The sequence below is a fragment of the Gobio gobio genome (genome assembly GCF_949357685.1).
Source record: "Gobio gobio genome assembly, chromosome: 14".
In the NCBI taxonomy this organism is placed as follows: domain Eukaryota; kingdom Metazoa; phylum Chordata; class Actinopteri; order Cypriniformes; family Gobionidae; genus Gobio; species Gobio gobio.
Genome location: NC_137107.1, coordinates 24532636 through 24556104, shown reverse-complemented (window position 1 = coordinate 24556104; position 23469 = coordinate 24532636). Strand labels below are relative to the sequence as shown.

Below are 23469 nucleotides of genomic sequence, written 5' to 3'. Positions count from 1 at the left end.
TTGCTGCCTAATATATCACACCCACTAACAGGTGCCGTCACGAAGAGATAAGTGTTCATAATGTTATGCCTGATCGATATATATAAAACAAGAAATATATGAATATATTATATTAAAATATAATTATAGTTTATGAAATTGTTTGTTGTGTCGTTATTTGTTCAAATGGTAAGTCTGAACATCACAGGATGTACACAAACTTTTTCACTCATCCACAATCCACAGATTTGAGGGAGATTAATTTGAACTTTAACAGTTGTGTTGGCTCCCCTCAGTGGCCACATATTTTCATACACTTTAATTTCTCACTCTGGCTAGTACTGAAACTTGTAATGACAAAAATGTCAAATAACCTGCTTTATTGAAAAATGAAACGAAAAAACAAGCAAACAAAATTATATTCAATGTCTCAGCTTAAAAAACAACAACAACAACAACAACAACAACAACAACAACAACAACAACAACAACAACAACAACAACAACAACAACAACAACAACAACAACAACAACAATGTATTAAAGTTAAAACCTGAACCTGGTGGAATACGGGGAAATTAGTGTTGCTTAATTAGGAATGCAATTGGATGTTGTGATTGGGCAAATATTTGCAATGGAAAAAAAAAACACTTCTTGTACTGCCTTATATTTATCGTGAATGTAAGTGTACATTTACATTAGTATAAATATTTAAATTAAGAGGATTAAGAACTGATTTATTTATTTGAAGGAAACTGTGTATTCAATTATCAAAAATGTTTGTTTTAGATTGAGAATTCGTGTGTGGTGCTGTATCCAGATGCTGTGGTGCTCAGCTGTTATGTGGAACTATGCTATCAAATATCATGGCCTTTGCGCTGGGTCATTGCAGCTATTAATGTCTTGGGCTCCAGAGATTTCTGCAAACTCAAGCGACTGTATGAGTTGTAGTTCAACTCAAAATACGAGTATTTATAAGCAATTTACACTTCTTCTATTGTAGATATTTATTTAACAGCTGCGTAAAAATAAATCGTATAACCGTATTCAAAAAGCGTGAACTTAAATTGAAAACGATTGGCGGATGGCTGCATGCCGACCCCGCCCACTAATTAATATTCATGAGGGCAACTTTAAATAAGGATAGCCATCAATACTGCATGGGGTGCTGCTGCATGCGGTCTGGTGTTTACACTCTTACTTGATCCAAAGACGAGTCTGCTGTCACCATGTCCAAACCACTGTCAGACCATGACAGGAAGAAGCAGATTTCTGTGAAGGGGCTCGCCGGTGTGGAGAATGTGGCAGACTTAAAGAAAAACTTTAATCGCCATTTGCATTTCACGCTGGTAAAGGACAGGAACGTTTCCACCAAACGGGATTATTATTTTGCGCTCGCGCACACAGTCAGAGACCACTTGGTAGGCAGATGGATCAGAACACAGCAGAGTTATTACGAGAAAGACCCCAAAGTAAGTTCATGCATGTCGAGATTGTACCAAAACAAAAGCAGGTCCATGCATGACACTATAGCCTACTACACCAAAAAAGAACAAAAAAAAGTTTGTAAGCAGTTAATATCTAGGTTACATCCATCAATGCATCTCTAATAGCATGGCATTTGTGCAGGGGCCACGCCTGCTTGACCACAGCATTGTTGACCTTTTGTGACCCTTCTTCACTGAGAGCTCTTCATATAGACTATGATCAGCACCCTATGCAAAATATGTGCAACTTTAGCACATCTTTGGTAGTCTAATGTAATTTATGCAATGACTTTGACTGGCATTAACATACATACCTCAATTTTAGATTATAATAGCATGATCCGTACATTACTAGCACAATAATGCAGTTTGTGCTTCCCCAGATTAATGCGTCCTGTCATGTGCATACATAAACCATTCAAAAGCCATTCAAAGCAACTAATGACACAATATTTTCATTTTAACATCTATATTTATATGATATTTGATCTATTTTACAGCATATTATATTTCATTGAAAGATCTTCGTTATATATTTTATAAATGTTAAAAAGATCAAGCAGTAGAAAAAGTATAACAAGAATGTGTCAGTATTCAAGGCATCAAAATCTGAATCGGAAGACAGGAGATTAAACCACAGCTCAGCATCCCTGACCTTTTCCTCTCCAGTCTAGCCCGAAATCCCTGGATGGGATTGGTGTCCAGGCTATAAAGGTCAAAAGTTGCTCCCTAAAAGAAAGGTCACCGTAGAAACCTATATGGGAAGAAGAGGTGACATGTAATTCAGCCTCATATTAAATCAGAGTTACATGAAGACTATACAAACTTTTTCCTGGAAATATCATATATAAAAATGTCAGACTTTTTCAGAGAGTACCATTCTGTTCCCGTTCCTGTAGGTGGACATCAGCAGTAAACCTTGACTTGAAAATGTGATTGTGCAAGTGATGTGAGAAACCTTGTCTAAGAAACCTTTTCTAAGAAACCAGTTTGAAAAGCTTTTGGATGCTAAGAAACTGCTGATGTGGGCTGAAGTTTGTGGTTTACCTGGACATTGCCATCTGTTTCATAGTTTTCAATATCAGTCAAAACTTGCACAACACATTGGTCTGCACTCAGACCTTCTTCATTAGCTGCTTTACAGAATAATATTAAAGACTCCGTAACCTTTTCTGGTGACCTCACTGCCGGTTATTTTCGCTGGAGTCAAAATGCCACTGTTACATAATACCAGTGACCTTCCCCAATCTCTGACTAGTCTGTTTCAGCCCGTCGTGCCGCCACACGCCCACTCTCACCTCCACTGTCTCTTTCTCTCTCTTGCTTTTCAAACCCAACACCAAAGGAAGGCCTAAAATGTCAAAGGCTACAACAGGGATGGTATCGGATTGCCATGTGTTAAATCATCCCTCTGCCAGAAAGTATTAAAATAGCCCTTAATAATGTCTTAAAAATAGTGCACAGGCGGTCGGGCAGTTCTCGGGGAGCTTGACTTGGTAACCCCTAAATCAATATATCAAAGTACATTACCAAAAGTAATGTAAACCATGTCATGTTCTTTGCTGTATTTCTATATAGATATGTAAAGAAATTGTAACACTTAATCATAAGGTTTCATTTGTTAACTTTAAGTAATATGAACTAACAATGAATAATACTTCTACATCATTTATTAATATTAGTCTGTTAATTAAAAAAAAAAAAAAAAAAATTAAAAAACTATGCATTAATTAATGCACTGTGTACTAACATGAACAACATCATATAAACATATTGGTCCCACTTTAAATTAGGTGGCCTTAACTACTATGTACTTAAAGGGTTAGTTGACCCAGAAATGAAAATTCTGTCATTAATTACTTACCCTCATGTCGTTCGACACCTGTAAGACCTTTGTTCATCTTTGGAACACAAATAAAGATATTTTTGATGAAATCCGATGGCTCAGAAAGGCCTCCATTGGACGCAATGACATTTCCTCTCTCAAGACCCATAAAAGGTACTGAAGACGTCGTTACAAAGTCCATCTCACTACAGTGGTTCTACAATAACTTTGTGGAGTGACGAGAATAGTTTTTGTGCGCAAAAAAACCCTAAATAACGACTTGTATAGTGATGACGATTTCAAAACACGGCATCATGAAGCTTCGAAGCGTTATGAATCAGTGAGTCGAATCATGATTTGGATTGCGTGTCAAACCACCAAACTGCTGAAATTTGGCGATCCAAACTGCTGAATCGACTCACTGATTCATAACGCTTTGAAGCTTCATGATGCCGTGTTTTGAAATCGTCATCACTATATAAGTCGTTATTTAGGGTTTTTTTGCGCACAAAAACTATTCTCGTCACTCCATAAAGTTATTGTAGAACCACTGTAGTGAGATGGACTTTGTAACGACGTCTTTAGTACCTTTTAAGGGTCTTGAGAGTGAACCGTGCATTGTGCCAATGGAGGCCTTTCAGAGCCATCAGATTTCAACTAAAATATCTTAATTTGTGTTCCGAAGATGAACGGAGGTCTTACGGGTGTCGAACGACATGAGGGTAAGTAATTAATGACAGAATTTTCATTTTTGGGTGAACTAACCCTTTAATGTAAAGTGTTACCAATGTGATGATGATAATAAATATATATATATATATATATATATATATATATATATATATATATATATATATATATATATATAGCTGCAAGCATGAATTAATGGGCTTTAACCCTCTGGTGCTTTTCGGTCATTTCTGAAAATTTTATGTTTTGAAATTTAAAAAATCACTGCCTCATCGGAATGATATGAAACTTGGTGACTTTTCTAGCATTAGGTATGTAAACACACACAAAAATTGGGGTCATGATTCGAGCATACTAATTGGTCGTTAAAAAAAAGTAGCGTTCATTGTCTTCGGTCATAAATGACCGACCATAGGAAATGAATGGGAAATTGGCAAAAACACAAAAATTCTCTGAATATTTGTGTGTACAATCTACAAATCGGCCACGATGCTGAAAAAAAGTACACAGCAGTAAAGGGGTGACACTCTAAAACATCAAGAGTGTGATATTGACACATCCACTCTCGCACACTTATACACACACACACACACACACACACACACACACACACACACACACACACACACACACACACACACACACACACACACACACACACACACACACACACACACACACACACACACACACACACACACACACACACACACACACACACACACACACACACACACACACACACACACACACACACACACACACACACACACACACCTATGAAAAACTGAACCTATGAACCATATTTGGAATTTTTAAAAATCACAGCTTCATCTGAATGATATGAAACTTGGTGACTTTTCTAGCATTAGGTATGTAAACACACAAAAAAATTGAGGGTTAGGGTTATTATAGGTATAGGTATAGGTTATGGTATAAATCGTAAAAAAAATACTCCCACTTGTGCTCTTTGGTCAAAAATGACACCATAGGAAATGAATCGGAAATCTGCAAAAACACAAATTCACAGAAAAATATATATATTTCTAACAACAAAAAAAAATATCTAAAACTTTATAATAAATAGTCTTTGATATTTTTTAAATATATATTCAAATCCATCAAAGAAAAACATTAAATGTGTCCAAAACAGAACTAGGGAATTATCAAGCCTCTCCATAGAGACCTCTAGTGATCTAGTGACACCCATGGTTGCATGATTTCTTAAATAATTCCAAAAGAGGGCGCTAATCTGCCTTCAAATTTTTTTTTATTTTGAAGGCCTACTCTCTATTTTAACCTGAAATACTGCAATAATATATATATATATATATATATATATATATATATATATATATATATATATATATATATATATATATATATATATATATATATATATATATATATATATATATATATATATATATATATATTTTTTTTTTTTTTTATATATCATTTTCAATGGCAAAAATAGACCATAATTATTGCATAAATATAAAAAAATACCATCAAATCATCTCAAAATACAAAATTAAAAAGAAAAAAATATTATTGAAGAAAAATAAATTGCATTGGTTTTACTGGGGTGGAGGAAGTTTAATTTTTAGGTGTCCGGTCACTGATGACCGGGAAGACAACCAATGCAACCCCTAAACGAAGAGCAGCAGAGGGTTAAGGCCTCTAAGCACATGTGTCAAAAGGTATGGTGTATTTAGTAATCGTTTTGGTGTCCCATCGCTGACGTGAATCGAAATTCTGACAATTTTTTGATCATTATTGACAATCAGACTCTAGAGAATCTTTCTTATCGGGCGAAAAAACCTAGGACTAGTTCGCAAAAGTAGTGTTTTCCGAAATGTGCTTTTTCTGCCTTGAGTCAATGATTCCAATGATATAAGACACTTGAGCCTGTGACAAATGGAGTTACACACTTTTGATTGCTGTAACACCACCATCAGGCCGATTGGGGCGAGCCTCTGTGACGTTGTAGTTGGGGGGGCTACTACCATCCCTTAAAGTTTCAAGTCTCTACGACTTATGGATTGGTCTTCCCGATCACTTTTAGGGGAGAATGCTGATCCTTGGGAATTCTAACAATTACAATAGAGTTTCAGCACTACACGCTTGCACCCCTAATAATAAACACAAACAACAAATTACTCCCGACTAACTAGTCATATCCTTCTTGTGTCTGTAAGCGTGTATATTACCTTTCCCTGGAGTTCTACATGGGCCGTACCTTGCAGAACACTATGGTGAACCTGGCCCTGGAGAACGCTTGTGATGAAGCCACGTATCAGGTAAGACAACACAATGTAGCCAGTGTACTGCTTTAGATAATCGTTTTAAAATCAATGAATGATTACATACCTTGTTCTTCAGCTGGGTCTAGACATGGAAGAGCTGCAGGAGATGGAGGAAGATGCTGGACTGGGAAATGGAGGCCTTGGTCGTCTCGCTGGTTAGTAATCTGACCTCAGGTTTGAAAGAGGAACCATTTTTTTCAGTATATGGATTTTTTTTAACTTTGCACAATAAAGTCAGAGAATAGTGGAACAGCCTGCTTTTGAAACTTTCAAAGCTACAGAACCGCTCACAGGTATGATAAATCTGTTTCTGAAAAGTCTCACCTACCCTTGGTCTCTCTCTCTTTGTCCGTTAGCTTGCTTTCTGGACTCTATGGCCTCTCTTGGCTTGGCTGCCTATGGTTATGGAATTCGCTATGAGTTTGGTATCTTCAACCAGAAAATCTCCAGTGGCTGGCAGGTAGTTTAAATTACCTTTAATAGTTTGACTTGATTTAAAAAACAAAAAGAAAAGATAAAAAAGAACCCCAATGAGTTAATAGTGCTTGCAATTTCTCAACAACTGCTTAGAAACCTAGAGACTTTTCACATCCACATTTTTTTCATTTGTAAACATTATGCATAAATATGACTTATAATTAAACATGTGTACTCTGCACATATCTTGATGATCGACAGGTTGAAGAGGCAGACGATTGGCTCCGCTACGGTAACCCATGGGAGAAAGCCCGTCCAGAATATATGCGCCCTGTGCACTTTTATGGTAGGACAGAGCATCACCCAGATGGAGTGAAATGGGTGGATACTCAGGTATAGGATCCCCATTCATAAAGCTGTACCATTGTGTGTGTTAATACTATTAACAAACCCATTTTTTTTATTGTTTACCCAGGTTGTCTTGGCTTTGCCCTACGACACCCCTGTACCTGGATACAGAAACAACATTGTAAACACCATGAGGCTATGGTCTGCCAAAGCCCCCTGTGATTTCAACCTGAAAGACTGTGAGTACCAGTGACAATTAACATACATGCTAAAAACATCAGCCTAGGGCATACTAAGGCCCAATATACTTCAAGCGAAATTGAAGAACGAACAGGTGTGAGGTCATTTCCGACAAAATCGCAACAGCTTGCCAAAGTGAACTTTACGCAAAAGTTCTCTCTGGCTGGTAAACACCTTTAAACTACCACTAGTCTCTGGCGATGATGTAATAGCAGAGATGGTCTTATTATTGGGAGATATAAGAGTCTATGGCTCTACCATTGGAGAAAGCGTAATGGCTAACTTGGATCACGTGGGCCTTGAAACCACATTACAGCCTTGACGTCATTGAATTCCATTCAGAGTTGCTACAGTCAATCACTGTTTGCGGATACCATTGAAATGAATGAGAAGTGCCTTAAACTGAATTCTACCTGTTGCGCAATTGTTCGTGACTTCCCTTAATTTAAATTTTTTGTGTAAACTCTAAAAATAGATAAATCCAATTCGAATGTTTAAGAGCAAACATGTTGAACATTAGCCGATAGGCTGTCGATTCATGAAATGATAAGCTGTTTTCCCACAAAATCAGTTTATTCAGAATAATGAAGCTTCTCTTCTATTGACATCCATTTAAAAAAATGTGTACTGCAGACGTTAGTATTTAAAAAAATTTTTTGCTAACATTGCAGGCTTGCCTTTAAGTTGCTTTGGCGTAATAGAAAGGTGTGGCTCTGAGGTTCCGCCATTTTTGATGAGGAAATCTTGTGTGGTTCATTTCTTTTGTTCAGTCGGTCGAGGTCAGACATGAGTAAAAACACAGTGAGAGCTGCTTTTTAGTAGAAATTAAAGTTGTGATTGACCTATCTGTGAGCCCCTTCCCCCTAAAACGCAGATGAGCCAATGGCAGTTGAGTATCAGGAACTCAGACATCTTTAGGTTTCAGCGCCATAGTGAAACATTGTAAGATTCAAAGCTCTTATTGGTTTGATGGTGTTTATGCTACAAAAATGATAAAATGTAAAATGATATGCCTGGGGTACTTGTAACACTGATACACGTCATGTACAGTGTAGGTCAAAAACACATAAACAAAGGTCTACATTTTATTGCCTCTCCTTATTAAACTGGTTAAAGCTGCAGTCCGTAACTTTTCGCGCTCTAGCGGTTAATAAACAGAACTGCATGCGTCTTGCGGAAGAACATTGCAGCCGGAGCAGTGTTCATTTTGACAGCAAATTTTGATTTAGTTTTAGTCATAGTCTTTTGACTAAAATGCCATTTAGTTTTAGTCATATTTTAGTCACCTGAATTGTTTTTAGTTTTAGTCTAGTTTTAGTCGACTAAATATCATAAGATTTTAGTCGACTAAATCTACAGTAGATTTAGTCTTCTAAAATCTAATGAGTTTAGTTAAATTGTAATACATTAAGCATTTAAGCACTACATAACCGACTGACACTTGAACTGACATTTTGACATCATTTTGTTTTTGACATTAAAAATACACGAAAGAGCTCAATTCACTTTTGTGTTTGTTTTTTAAAAACATCTATATCGTTTTTATAACTTTGTATTTCTGTTTTAGTTAGTAGGCCATATCAGGTTAAGCTAAAGCTTCAAATAAGTTTATTTATTGTTTTAATTTCAGTTAACATTTATTTCATTTCAAGTAATGAAGATTTGTTTAAATGGTTTTAGTGAACTATTATAACCCTGATACTTTGATGCTTTATTGAATATGTGTCAAATACTGGTCTTTCCTCCTGACTATGAATTAAATGGGAATTAAATTAAATACAGTTTATTGTGTAACCAAAAACGAATATATGATGCGTGACTTTTAATTACAAACAAGCTCGAAATACACATTGACTCTTATTTCGAAATGTCTGTGACTTACTATTGCAGTTGCAGGAGCTCATTCAAGTTCAGTAGATAAAATATGCATTGTTACAACCGTCTAAAACATTTTACTATATAAACATTGTCATTATTCATCAGCATTAGTTCATAAACAATTGCCTGGCATAAATGTGTGCTATTCATTGATTGTGAGCCGCTCTGGAGCGCTGTATTGGGGATGCGTGAGCCAGTAGAGCGTGCAACAGCGCCATGTTTTCCAGTGGTTAGATCAGCACGTTCAAATCAAATGTGCGCATCTGTTACACAGGACATCAGTTCTGACTGGATCTCTTCCCTAATCGTCCCTCCCTAACATTTTCGTCTCGTTTTTATTTGTTGACGAAAATGACACTTTTTGTCATCCAACACTAGTTTTCTCGTTTTCGTCAGTGAAAAAAGGTTGTTGACGAAAATTATGACGAAAATTATTCGTCAACGAAATTAACACTGAGCCGGAGCTACTCCTCTCTGTTCTCCTCCTCTATATCTATGGCGAGTCACGCAGGGACTGTGCTCCACCGCAGCGGTTCCTACCAGACCGGTCTGAAATAGTCCCAATATAAACATGTATTATAAGTGTACCATAATGATTCGGGGTAAGACAAAAAAAATGGACTCATGTTGTACATTCTCATTATATAATTTTTGTAAATCTTGAACACAAAAAAAGTTACGGACAGCAGCTTTAAATGTAAATTAATTGAATCTGCGGTACATGAACAGTGTTGATTCTGGATGTTGTCATCTGTGATTGTGATGACCGTAACATGAGGCTTCTCTCGACTGTGTTCTGATCTGTAAACCCTCATTTCCAAATTAATAACAATACCGATAGGTCAATTCTAATTGAAAGTGACACTTTTTTTCATGTTTAACACTGTAAAGATGCTTGATTTAAGGAAATCAATTGTGTAAAACGCTATATAAATAAATGTGACAACTTAAAGCAGCACTAGGTAACTTTTCAACCTTCATAATATATTTTCAAGACTCTTGTGATGATACATCGACTTACAATAGGTTGAATGACACGTCTGCCATAGCCTGACGGGGTCTGTATCGTTTTTAATCGTACTTTTAAACTTCGGGTTTCGGGTAGTAACCAGAGAACAAAAAGAACTACAAAATTCGACTGCTTTACGGCATATACGTCACTTCCACCACCACCCCACTTCCTTAAATTCAAACGTGCGAGCCCAACTATCGCTGGATGTTATAGTCATGGCCAAAGCAGCACAGAAAAATAAGAAAGCAAAGGTTTTGTCGGAGGAAAGCAAAAAGAGGAAACGAGAAAGTGATCGGATTAAAGGCAGGACGAGGATCAACATTGGGCCAGCGTTTGCTCGTTGGCGTGAGCTGAAGGAGGAGGGGCTACATTCTTGCAAGTAAATACATAAGACGTACAAAATCATATTTTAGGATACCTACCAGTGTCTGTGATATTGGTTTGTTTGTCTTGCCTCAAGCTATAATGCAAATCGAAATTTGCAGATTCATCTATGGTAGCTTGATATTATAATATTGATGATATATGGTTATTACCTACCACTCAAACATTGAATTGAAGTATCATATAGATTCTGTAAAACGGTAACCAATAGACTAGGCTACTATAATGACGCTGGCTTGTAAACGTGAGCATCGCGATCATTTGGCGTTTGCAAAAAATTTAACCCATGAAATTATATTCAGATGACATGCTGAAACATATGCCACTGTACCTGGGATGAAGACATTTCACACGCGACGCAAGCAGAACAACTGCATGTGAACTCCTGCTGCAGTGTTCAGGGCTATCATGGTTGTCATGTCAACAAATGCACGTGCACATCCCCTGATGGATGTGGGATGACAGAGTTTACGACAGTAGTAGAGGACAATACTGTTTCCCAACTGTAGGGGGACCCCGAGAGCAAAACCTACCTAGTGCTGCTTTAAAATGGAGTGCAGACTTGCTGAGCTCGTGCAAACATGCACATCGCTTTTATCAGATGCATTTCCTAACAGGTGTTTTCTCACCGGTCTTATTTTTTGTGTTAATTTTGCGATTGAGGAGAAAAGCATGCAGCACATATTTACATATTCATCTAAATGCCGCTCTGAGGAGTGTGGGCGGCATTAGAATATTCGCTAACAGTATACCGTTGTTTATGTATTTCAAACTTATTTTTACCCATAAGCCAAGAACAAAAAGAAATTGGCCGTGACTATATCAGGGCCTTAAACCAGGGGTGTCCAATCCTGTTCCTGGAGGGCCACTGTGCTGCAGAGTTGAGCCTCAATCCCAATTAGACACACCTGAACCAGCTAATCTAATTCTTACTAGGAATGCTAGAAACTTACAGCCTGCCTTAAACAATCCAATCTGGACTCTGTCTCATATGTTCCTTCCTTCCTCAGTTAATGTTGGTGGCTACATTCAGGCCGTGCTGGACAGGAACCTGGCGGAGAACATCTCTCGTGTGCTCTACCCCAATGACAACGTCAGTAAACACACAATAGGTCCTCAATTTAAAGGAATAGTTCACCCAAAAATGAACATTGTCAATATTAAAAATTTGAGGAAGATGCTGGTTGCTCTTACAATGTATGAAGACTGTAAATAGGGTCATAAAAGAATACCATTCAATCTCTGGGTCAACTATTCCTTAAAGGACAGCCATAGTTTTGACGCGAGTGGTCTTTAAACACCTGCCTGAAGCTTTCGATCCCCTCTCTGTAGTTTTTTGAGGGTAAGGAGCTCAGATTGAAGCAGGAGTACTTTGTAGTGGCTGCGACTCTTCAAGACATCATCCGCCGCTTCAAGGCTTCCAAGTTCGGCTCCAGGGATATTGTGCGCACAGACTTCAACACTCTGCCTGACAAGGTCAGCTCCGTTCATCTATCTTATACATATATGATATATCTTCTAAAGTCTCATTGAAAGATGTGTGTCTTGAAGTTGCTCTCAGCAGTGAAGGGTGTGGGTGTCACAGCTGTGCTTTTCTTCATCTCCTTTTCCTTGACTGCTCTCAGGTGGCCATTCAGCTAAACGACACGCACCCTGCCTTAGCCATCCCTGAGCTGATGAGAGTGCTGGTTGATGAGGAAAAACTAACTTGGGACAAGGTTTGAGATTTGTGAATGCAATTTTTTTTTTACAGTGAACATTTTTACAAATGAACCATTCCTTTATTCAGTTTCACACAGCACTGAAAGGCCACAGACTCATAACTCTAGAGGGCGACAGAGTACAGACAAGCTCAGAACTCAAAAATGACTCTGAACAATGAACACCATTATTACATTCACTATTTTACATTTAAAATAATATTTGTTTTGTACCTTATTTATAGTAGACATTAAAGAAAAGTGTTACAAGTCCCAAGTTACTCTTAATATAAATTAAGTCTACTGGAAAGGTTGTAAGCCAAACTGTGTTGACACTCTCACTCTCTGCAGGCATGGGACATCTGCGTTAAGACCTGTGCCTACACCAACCACACTGTGCTGCCTGAGGCTCTGGAACGCTGGCCTATTGACCTTTTCCAGTCCCTGCTGCCCCGGCACCTCGAGATCATCTACGAAATCAACCGCCGCCACATGGAGGTCCAGCTTCAACACAACACAAAACTATAACACACTTTAACACTAAACCTGAGAGCCAAGATTTGGCAGTTAAGAAGTTTGGGGTCTGTAAGATTCTTGAGCAAATCTCTAATGCTTTGATCTTTATTTGATCCAAAAATACAGTAAAAACTATTATTGTGAAATATCGTTACAATTTAAAATTATTATTCATTTAAAATGCACTTTATTCCTGTGATGGTAAAGCTGATTTTTCAGTATCATTACTCCAGTCTTAAAGGGGGCGTGAAACACTCATTTTCAGAAAAAAACTAGAAAAAAAACTTTCCGAAACTTATGAGAAACCGGAAGGAGTATTTTTGGCACAGAAATACTCCATCAAACGTCCAACTTTTTTTTTTGAAACTTTGTCCATGTTTAGGATGGGAATCCAAGTCTTTAACAGTGTAAAAAGCTCAGAATGCATGAAACAGCATTTCACCCCCCCTTTAAGTGTCACATGATCCTTCAGAAATCATTCTAATATGTTGATTTGGTGCTCAAGAAGCATTTATTATTATTATCAATAGGGGTGGGCGATATGACCAAAATCATATATCACGATAAGAGTAATTTTATTTCACAATAACGATATAGTATATCACAATATAGTTATTTTTGCTTTAAATAAGGTTTTATGGTTTTTATCTTTGAAATTTCATAATTCTTATCACCGTTTTCAGTATAATTTAAGAAACTAATACTAGCCTAAAAAAACTATCAAGCTTATTGAAGACAAGTAAAAGAAAGAGAAATGAAAACAAACTACAATAGAACAAAGACACAAATGAAATAGACCTACCTGAAAAAAGTTCAAGCACTAAAAAACATAGTCTTTACGGTGTAAATTAAATATACATTTATTCTTATTAGTGCTGTAAATCGATTAAAAAAATGTAACTAATTAATCAATTTTTTTCTGTAATTAATCATGATTAATCGCAATTAAAAACACATTGGAGTTTTTAATATTTTGATATTGTAATTAATTTCAGTAACTCTCCAAATTAATGAAGAAACAATTCAAAGACAGCCTATTTTAAATATTTGTTGTAATGGCATCTTTTTATGAATGAATCACTGATACTAATGTCTGTATGAAACATTAATGACGTTACATTACAGTATAACTGAAAGCTACCAATTTCAACATTTATTAGGCTTTAAAAAATAACTTTTAATTTAATTGAACTTAAAACAATATTTACACCCATTATAATAAATGTTATATTTACCCATGGCCTTCCCTGTTAGACATAGTCTACACAGAAATGTAATAGTTATTTTTAACTGCATAAATAATAAATGAAATATAGATTAATCATCATTAAAGCTAAAAAAAAATTCTGTTCCCGTTGTTCTTTGATGAACATTAATGACAGACATCATCAGTGCTGCTGTCACTTTAAGATCAGCCGCTGCCGAACATGACGCGGATCTAACGCGCTGTCCTGTGCATCTCATTTCCTCACAAGTTCATTTAAGACGTTATTTAACTCATTTAAGACTCCTAATATGAGAATACTCTACAAAACTGGCATTTTGGCAAAATTCTCTGAGTTGTTGTTATTTTTTGTTCAAGAGCGAAAGAGAACTCGATGTGTGCACAAGACTGGCGCCTGTGTGAGTGTGTGTCAGGGTGTCCCTCGATTAGCTTCCTAGGCAGTAAATCATTATATCGTGTTCGTGTACATGAATGTGGCCGACTCCCTGTTCAGTGCCTGACTACTGAACTAGGGATCTGATTGAGACGCACCCACTCAGACAGGACATTAACATTGACAGCGCGTTCTCTTGTGTCTTGTCGCGCTTAGATGGTTTAAAAGCATTTACATGAATAAGAGCGTGATCATATAATGTAACGCTGGGCAAAAATGGATATAAAAACGGACATTGCGTTAAATATTTTGAATGCGTTAAACTGAAAAAATGAATCGCCCGTGTTAACGCATTCATTTGCCCAGCACTAATTCTTATAAAATTTTAAAAAAGTGACTCAGTCAAGAGCAGCTAGAGATTTTCTAATTTTTGTTGTTTGATAAATATTAATAATGGCAGGTAAATTTGGGCGCTGTCACTTTAAGACTGACTGCATGGATCCAATATACTTGTGCGTTTTCTCTCTCAACTGTTTACGTTCATTTAAGACATACATTTTACTTGCAAACACATGTCACATGTGTATTTAACCTTTCACATGTGTATGTTTAATCACAATGCTTAAAAACAAATGCAAACGATAAGCTTCCGTGCCCGTGCAGCACAGCAATGTCACATGAGCATAACTTCGATAGAGACGATAGTCCAAAATCACTACTGGTTGACACATTTCTACCAGTTAATCGTGTCTACCAGTATATCGCCCACACCTAATAATCAATGTTGAAAACCGTTTTTACTGAGAAAACTCTTCACTGCCCTGATAAATGTTATACATCCTTGGTTAATAATTTTTTTTATTTCAAACCAATCTTATTGACACCAAACTTTTGAAAGGTAGTGTAAACAAATCACAGTAGATCCTTAATCCTGCTGATAGATGCCATAAGATCAAAAAGTGTGTTTTGTGAGTGTGTTGTATACAGAACAGTCTGTTTGTTGCTATAGCGCGTGTCCTCTCTTTACCCCGGTGATGGGGACCGCATGCGCCGCATGTCTCTCATTGAGGAGGGTGGACAGAAGAGAGTCAACATGGCTCATCTATGCATCGTTGGCTCTCATGCAGTCAACGGCGTGGCACGTATCCACTCCGACATCCTCAAAGCTACCATGTATGTATTCAGACACGCATACAGACAAATCACAGAGCTTTACATACGATCTTAAAGGGTTAGTTCACCCAAAAATGAAAATTCTGTCATTAATTACTGACCCTCATGTCGTTCAACACCCGTAAGACCTCCGTTCATCTTCGGAACAGAAATGAAGATATTTTAGTTGAAATCTGATGGCTCTGAAAGGCCTCCATTGGCACAATGGCACTTTACACTCTCAAGACCCTTAAAAGGTACTAAAGACGTCGTTACAAAGTCCATCTCACTACAGTGGTTCTAAAATAACTTTATGAATCGGCGATAATAGTTTTTGTGCGCAAAAAAACCCTAAATAACAACTTACATAGTGATGACGATTTCAAAACAAGGCATCGTGAAGCTTCGAAGCGTTATGAATCAGCGAGCCGATTCATGATTCGGTTCGCGTGTCAAACCGCCAAACTGCTGAAATTTGGCGATTCAAACCGCTGAATCGACTCGCTGATTCATAACGCTTCGAAGCTTCACGATGCCTTGTTTTGAAATCGTCATCACTATGTAAGTCGTTATTTAGGGGTTTTTTGCGCACAAAAACTATTATCGCCGATTCATAAAGTTATTTTAGAACCACTGTAGTGAGATGGACTAACGACGTCTTTAGTACCTTTTAAGGGTCTTGAGAGTGAACCGTGCCATTGTGCCAATGGAGGCCTTTCAGAGCCATCAGGTTTCAACTAAAATATCTTCATTTCTGTTCCGAAGATGAACGGAGGTCTTACGGGTGTTGAACGACATGAGGGTAAGTAATTAATGACAGAATTTTCATTTTTGGGTGAACTAACCCTTTAACTAACCTGTGGTATTAAAGAAACAGTATAAATGACAATTCTCACAATACAGTATGTGTCATATGACAGCTTCTGTTCCTCGATAGACTGAAATGTAAGTCATTGCATCATTAAGTCAGTGAACTGAACTTGCGAACAAATTGTTGTTTTGAGATTGTGCCATTTATCCGCATCACAAAACAGACTGAACGATTTGTTACTGAAGTGTTCTTACAAATTACCCAGTCACAGTAGTTCTCAGTGAATAATTGACTCGAAATTTCTTCTAGTTTCTAATGACATGAGGATGATTAAATGATAACAGAATTAATCAACTGTTCCTTTCCGAAATAGATTCAAAGACTTCTATGAGATGGATCCAAACAAGTTCCAGAACAAAACCAATGGTATCACCCCTCGCCGTTGGTTGGTGATGTGCAACCCTGGTCTGGCTGAGGTCATCGCAGAGGTTGGTGTGCTTCATAACTTCATTTGTTGTTTGTTAGCATAACTGACTGCAACTGTGACAGCAGAAGTTTGTCTGCACTTGCACTTTTATATCATGTATAATGTCATGGTGTGAGAGCCATATTCATGCTCTGACTTTCTTTGGCCTGCTCAAATGTTAGAGAATCGGAGAGGACTTCATTCGCGACCTGGATCAGCTGCAAAAGCTTCGCAATTTTGTCAACGATGAGGCTTTCATTCGAGATATCGCCAAAGTTAAACAGGTTAGAAATGATGAATATGTGGCCCATATCAGCGGTCCAGTGGATTTTGGAATTTAAAATCGATTGTTCTGTTCTCACCTCTTCCAGGAGAACAAGCTGAAGTTCGCTGTGCACCTGGAAGAGCACTACAAAGTGAAGATCAACCCCAACTCAATGTTTGACCTTCAGGTGAAGAGAATCCATGAGTACAAGAGGCAGCTGCTCAACTGTCTGCACATTATCACTTTCTACAACCGTGAGTAGCTCTGGACTTTAACTCTTACATGTCCCCTTCTCATTTTTACTCTCAATCGGGGGCATGTTTTGGAAGAGAAAATAAACATACATAAATCAAATATTTTCCCCCTTCTTACTATTACTTTTAGTCAGGGGTGTCTTCTCTGAGGAGAGGTTTTTGACATTTTTGTAAGAGAAAATAAACATAAAAAATATTTTGTCCCCTTTCCACTATCGCTGTCAATCTTTGAGGAGAAAATGTATGGAAGAGAAATAAAGCATAAATAAATTATTAAAATAAAATACAAATTATTTCTATTTTGCAGGCATCAAGAAGGAGCCTAACAAGCAGTGGACCCCAAGAACAGTTATGATTGGAGGAAAGGTAATCTTACCACGTCGAGGGACTTAAATGCAGTCAGATTAGCATGAAGATGTTTATTGAATTCTTGTCATATTTATATACGTTCTGCTCAATCCTTCCCAGGCTGCGCCAGGCTACCACACAGCTAAAATGATCATTCGTCTCATCACAGCTATTGGTGAGGTGGTCAACAATGACCCGGTGGTGGGCGACCGCCTCAAAGTCATTTTCCTGGAGAACTACAGAGTTACCCTTGCTGAGAAAGGTGCCAAATTACAAACTTTTACGTGTCTTGATATTATCCAGGGGCGCCTGGATATGCATTTGTCATGCATTTGTCCTCTGGCAAAAAAAAAACACCTCCATGAGAATTTTTAATGTTTAAGTAATTTTATTTGTTTTATTTTTAATCATAATTTAAGTTTTGATAATTGGAGGCGAGCTCTACTACAGACACAATTGTAGTTAATTAATAAAAATGTAAAATAGCATGCTATTTGTAACCTCTATGGATCATGCATATTAATTAGCTAATTAATATTAATCAGCACAGTTCCTCATTTTAAAACCCATTTCAGCATCACTTATACTACCTGAAATTGTAAATAATCCCTGAATATATATATATATATATATATATATATATATATATATATATATATATATATATATATATATATATATATATATATATATATATATATATATATATATATATATATATATATATATATATAAAAATAATTAATTTTTTTAATGTTAATTTTTTTCAGTGATCCCTGCATCTGACCTGTCCGAGCAGATCTCCACAGCTGGCACAGAAGCTTCTGGAACAGGCAACATGAAGTTCATGCTGAATGGAGCCCTGACCATCGGCACCATGGATGGAGCCAATGTGGAGATGGCAGAGGAAGCAGGAGATGAGAACTTCTTCATTTTCGGCATGAGAGTGGAGGATGTCGACGCCATGGAAGCTAAAGGGTTGGGATCTATTTGTTAGATATAATATTTTGTGATATAATAAGCACTCACACAGTGTATGTATGTACTGTATATGATATGACCTCCTTCAATCTGGCAGATACAACGCATCCGAGTTCTACAATCGTATTCCAGAGCTGAAGCAAGCCATAGACCAGATCGCAGGAGGATTCTTCAGCCCAAAACAGCCAGACCTCTTCAAGGATATCGTCAGCATGCTGATGCATCATGACAGGTAGACAAATATGAACAAGAAACTTTCACATACACATTACCACAAACACAGATAGTCAGTAATAGACACCATTTTCCCTGTTGTACAAGGTAAACATATACAATGAACAAGACAGTAAAGACAGTTTTTTGTACAGTAAATGTAAATTCTATAGCCATTTATCCTGAAAAACAAATTTCTTTCATTTTCCAAATGAGTTGTATTTCCCTCTGTTTTAACAACTATATACAACATACACCAATCAGGCATAACATTATGACCACTGAAGTGAATAACCCTGATTATCTCTTCATCATACCTGTTAGTGGGTGGGATATATTAGGCAGCAAGTGAACATTTTGTCTCAAAGTTGATGTGTTAGAAGCAGGAAAATTGGGCAAGCGTAAGGATTTGAGCGAGTTTGACAAGGGCCAAATTGTGATGGCTAGACGACTGGGTCAGAGCATCTCCAAAACTGCAGCTCTTGTGGGGTGTTCCTAGTCTGCAGTGGTCAGGATCTATCAAAAGTGGTCCAAGGAAGGAACAGTGGTGAACCGGCGACAGGGTCATGGGCGGCCAAGGCTCATTGATGCATGTGGGGAGTGTAGGCTGGCCTGTGTGGTCCGATCAAACAGATGAGCTACTGTAGCTCAAATTGCTCAAGAAGTTAATGCTGGTTCGGATAGAAAGGTGTGCATCGCAGTTTATTGTGTATGGGGCTGCATAGCCACAGAAAAGTCAGGGTGCGTGTGCGTCGCTTACCGGGGAACACATGGCACCAGGATGCACAATCGGAAGAAGTCAAGCCAGCGGAGGCAGTGTGATGCTTTGGGCAATGTTCTGCTGGGAAACCTTGGGTCCTGCCATCCATGTGGATAGTACTTTGACACATACCACCTACCTAAGCATTGTTGCAGACCATGTACACCCTTTCATGGAAACAGTATTCCCTGGTGGCTGTGGCCTCTTTCAGCAGGATAAAGGATGCTTTCCTGCCACAAAGCAAAAATGGTTCAGGAATGGTTTGAGGAGCACAACAACTATTGTGAGGTGTTGACTTGGCCTCCAAATTCCCCAGATCTCAATCCAATCGAGCATCTGTGGGATGTGCTGAACAAACAAGTCCAATCCATGAAGGCCCCACCTCGCAGCTTACAGGATTTAAAGGATCTGCTGCTAACACATCTTGGTGCCAGATACCACAGCACACCTTCAGGGGTCTAGTGGAGTCCATGCCTCGACGGGTCAGGGTTGTTTTGGCAGCAAAAGGGGGACCAACACAATATTAGGAATGATTGGTGTATATGGGGAGCTAATTATAACATATACTGAACTACTGTATCTTACACATCATTTGCTGTTCATCTCACAGAGAATTTGCTGATTATTTGCAGTCCATTTATTCTAGTAAAAAAAATTCTATCTGGGTCTTTAAAAAAATATTCGCCTTTTAATATAAATAACATGCCAACGTAGAACATATTTTAACCACATTCGTATATGAATCATGTTTGTTTTGCCACACAGGTTCAAGGTGTTTGCTGACTATGAAGACTACATCAAATGCCAAGAGAAAGTCAGTGAATTATATAAGGTGAGCAAAGTGCAAACTGTTTTGTTGTTACATTGCCAATTTTTTTTTAGAAATTATGAACTTCGATGATATATAATTTCCTCTTGTGTTGACAGAAACCTAAGGAATGGACCAAGAAAGTCATCCTCAACATCGCCGGTTCAGGCAAGTTCTCCAGTGACCGCACCATCTCCCAGTACGCCCGTGAGATCTGGGGTGTAGAGCCCACTCTGGAGAAGCTTGCTGCTCCTGATGACCTAGAATAAACCTCCACCTGAACATCTCGAACCAAGAACGACCTGTATGCAACACTAGATGCTCTCTTTCTTCATGAATCCAGCTACGCCTGTCTTGCTCTGTCTTCCTATGCCAACCCGAATGCAATCTGTCAATGTTCTGTCAATGTTCAATCTTTTATGTTCTGCCTCATTCACTTCACAAACAATCAATAACTTAAACAAACTTAATCAATGTTCAACGGGTAACATCTATATCAGCATTATTCAGCAAAAACCAGGGCTGTGTTTCCCAAATGCATCGCATATCGTAGAAACTATTGGCACCAATGGGTCTCTATGATCTACGTTTAGGCTTGGTGTTGGAGAAAGTTCCTTTTAAAAGTAATGCATTGCAGTATTGTGTTACCCCCTAAAAAAGTAACTTAGTTGCTTTTTATGGAAAGTAATGCGTTATGTTACTTTTTCTCATCTGGGCTGGGCAGTTTGTTTGGATTTTTATAACAACAAAAAAGTTTAAGTGAAATGAAGGAAATGCAAATTTACGCCTGTACAGTAGAGGGCACAGTTTAAACGAATATTTCAGCTGTGCTACCATTCTAGATTGCAGAAGAATAGGACGCATGAGTTTAACACTCTTACTTTAAAAATTAAACAAATGTGATGTTTATCGAATCATTTTTGCTTATTAGTGTGGTTGAATTGGATCACCAAAGTTCAGCAGCAAAAATAATATTGCTTGATAAAGTGAGATTAAATAAAGTATGTATTCTTTAACATATTGCAGGTTTTCATAATATTCTGAGTTTGCATTTCACTGTTTTTATTCATTTTGTAAATCTGTTTTTGTGACAAGTGAGATGAGTAAATGCTGGCTCACATTTATATTAGAACTACAATAACCATCATGTTTACACACAACGCCTCTGCACTTTTTCGCTCAATATAGGGACAGGAGAGCTGTCAGTAACTAAATGGGAAAACAAAGTAACTTGCGTTACTTATTTGAAAAATTAACTCCGATATTTTTTTTTTTTTTTTTTTTAAGTAATAAGTTACTTTACTAGTTACTTGAAAAAAGTAATCTGATTACATGACTCGCGTTACTTTTAATGCGTTACCCCCAACACTGTATAGGCTTACGATGCTTTTGGGAAACGCTCTAAAATGCATATTCAGAAGGAGACGAATAAAAATCACATCCAAGAAGGCTCTTGATGTTATATTTGGATTTGGGGCTCTAATTCAATGGAGCGTTTTTTCCCTCATCTAAACTGTATAAACACTTCATACTTGGAAAAAAAATCCAATTAAATCCAATCTCAAACACTGTTGCATTTGGCTGTTAGTTCTTAAAGGATTAGGAGCATGCTTAAAATGACAAGATTGTCTGTAATGTGTGCAAAATGGCTGGTGTAGGGGGTCACGGTTGCTTTTAAAGCGAGGCAGTGCTTTTGCTCATATTGCTGCTTAAACTTTAAACACTTTTTGAACGGTATAATGTGCAAAAGTCACTAAAATCATGCACTGAAAAGTCATAACCAGCTATCCCAAATACAAGGCCTTTTTCAATTATTTTTGTTAAACAACAACAAAATTATGTAATAAACTACAAATAAACTGCTTTGTCTTGTCATTTATCTCACCAGCTTGCTAAGAATGAGAAGAAGTGTTATGTAAACACACACTTGTTGACCCATTCATGCTGGACACAGTATTTATCCACGTGTGAGCAATCTCTCACACACTGTCGTATGCATACAAGCAATGTTTAAAATCAGGGGTTATGCTATTCGCAAACAATCTACATGATGCGCAGTACTATAATGGGTAACCAGCGATGTTTAAAGCTTGGTTACTCTGCCACAGTTGCGTGAGGAATGCTAAATCCCCCCATTGCACCTTCAACCTTCAGGTCATCTTGCAAACTGGCAGGGGAACGCAAGAAACTGGCTGGATCTGTCACAGTGTGTTTCAAGCGAAGGTCTAAGCTGAGTTATTTGCTCTGGCAGCTGCAACGATTTGGAGATAAACGGGTCCTGACTTTCCATTCACACTGTAGAACGGGGGCCACTGGATTATCACACTGGACGCCTGTTGCTTCACTTTTACAACATTCTGTGCAAAATGTCTGGCTAGAATGAAAGTGTAATGAACTCCACCTCATTAACTTGAGGGGAACTGACATCACATTAACCCATTTGTGGCCACATTTTTCTGAATGGTTTCATGCATATAGTCATGTTAATAGTGTCCTATGTGAACATGTTCTGCATTTATTTTATTTTGCCGTATTTGAATGTGCGGCAACTATAGTTGCCGGTGGGCAAATATGTTGTATGCACCCTTCAATGTCAAATTTGACTAGGATGAGAACATTTGGCATCTAAATCAAAATAACTGCTTTCAACAGATCAATCTTTATTCATAAACAAATTATGTATAAAAGTCGGAGAACATTCGATGCAAACTCAAAAAAGCTGCATCTATCTTATAATCTGTTGAATATGAAAATACAAATACATTTGTCTTAAAGTGGTGGGACATAGTGCAGAACAGTGCAGCCATTAAGTTGCCCTAACAAGGTATTGTGTATCAAAAAGTTAAATGAAAATAAATCAATATGACGAAAAAATTACATCTATATAACAAAAATAAATAAATAGTCTCATAGTATTCAATGGCTGACTGGAGTAGGTGATTTCATATAATAATGTAAATGTAAACTCATTACTTGTCTGAATTTCCACATTATAATGGAATCGTAAGCTACTAGTCATAAAACAAAT

At 37.5% G+C, this 23469-nt stretch overlaps 1 protein-coding gene across 1 annotated transcript; it reads left to right on the top strand.

Moving 5' to 3' along the window:
• The first annotated feature begins 1132 nt into the window (after positions 1 to 1132).
• pygma (phosphorylase, glycogen, muscle A) lies at positions 1133 to 22315 on the top strand. Its single transcript, XM_079835984.1, has 20 exons — positions 1133 to 1451; positions 6183 to 6284; positions 6367 to 6445; positions 6647 to 6750; positions 6969 to 7100; positions 7183 to 7294; positions 11580 to 11662; positions 11902 to 12045; positions 12195 to 12287; positions 12621 to 12767; positions 15393 to 15556; positions 16720 to 16834; positions 16995 to 17096; positions 17184 to 17331; positions 17639 to 17697; positions 17800 to 17941; positions 18450 to 18657; positions 18758 to 18892; positions 20399 to 20465; positions 20561 to 22315. The coding sequence occupies exons 1-20, from the start codon at positions 1209 to 1211 to the stop codon at positions 20708 to 20710; spliced, it is 2529 nt and encodes an 842-aa protein (XP_079692110.1). The 5' UTR covers positions 1133 to 1208; the 3' UTR covers positions 20711 to 22315.
• The last annotated feature ends 1154 nt before the right edge of the window (positions 22316 to 23469 follow it).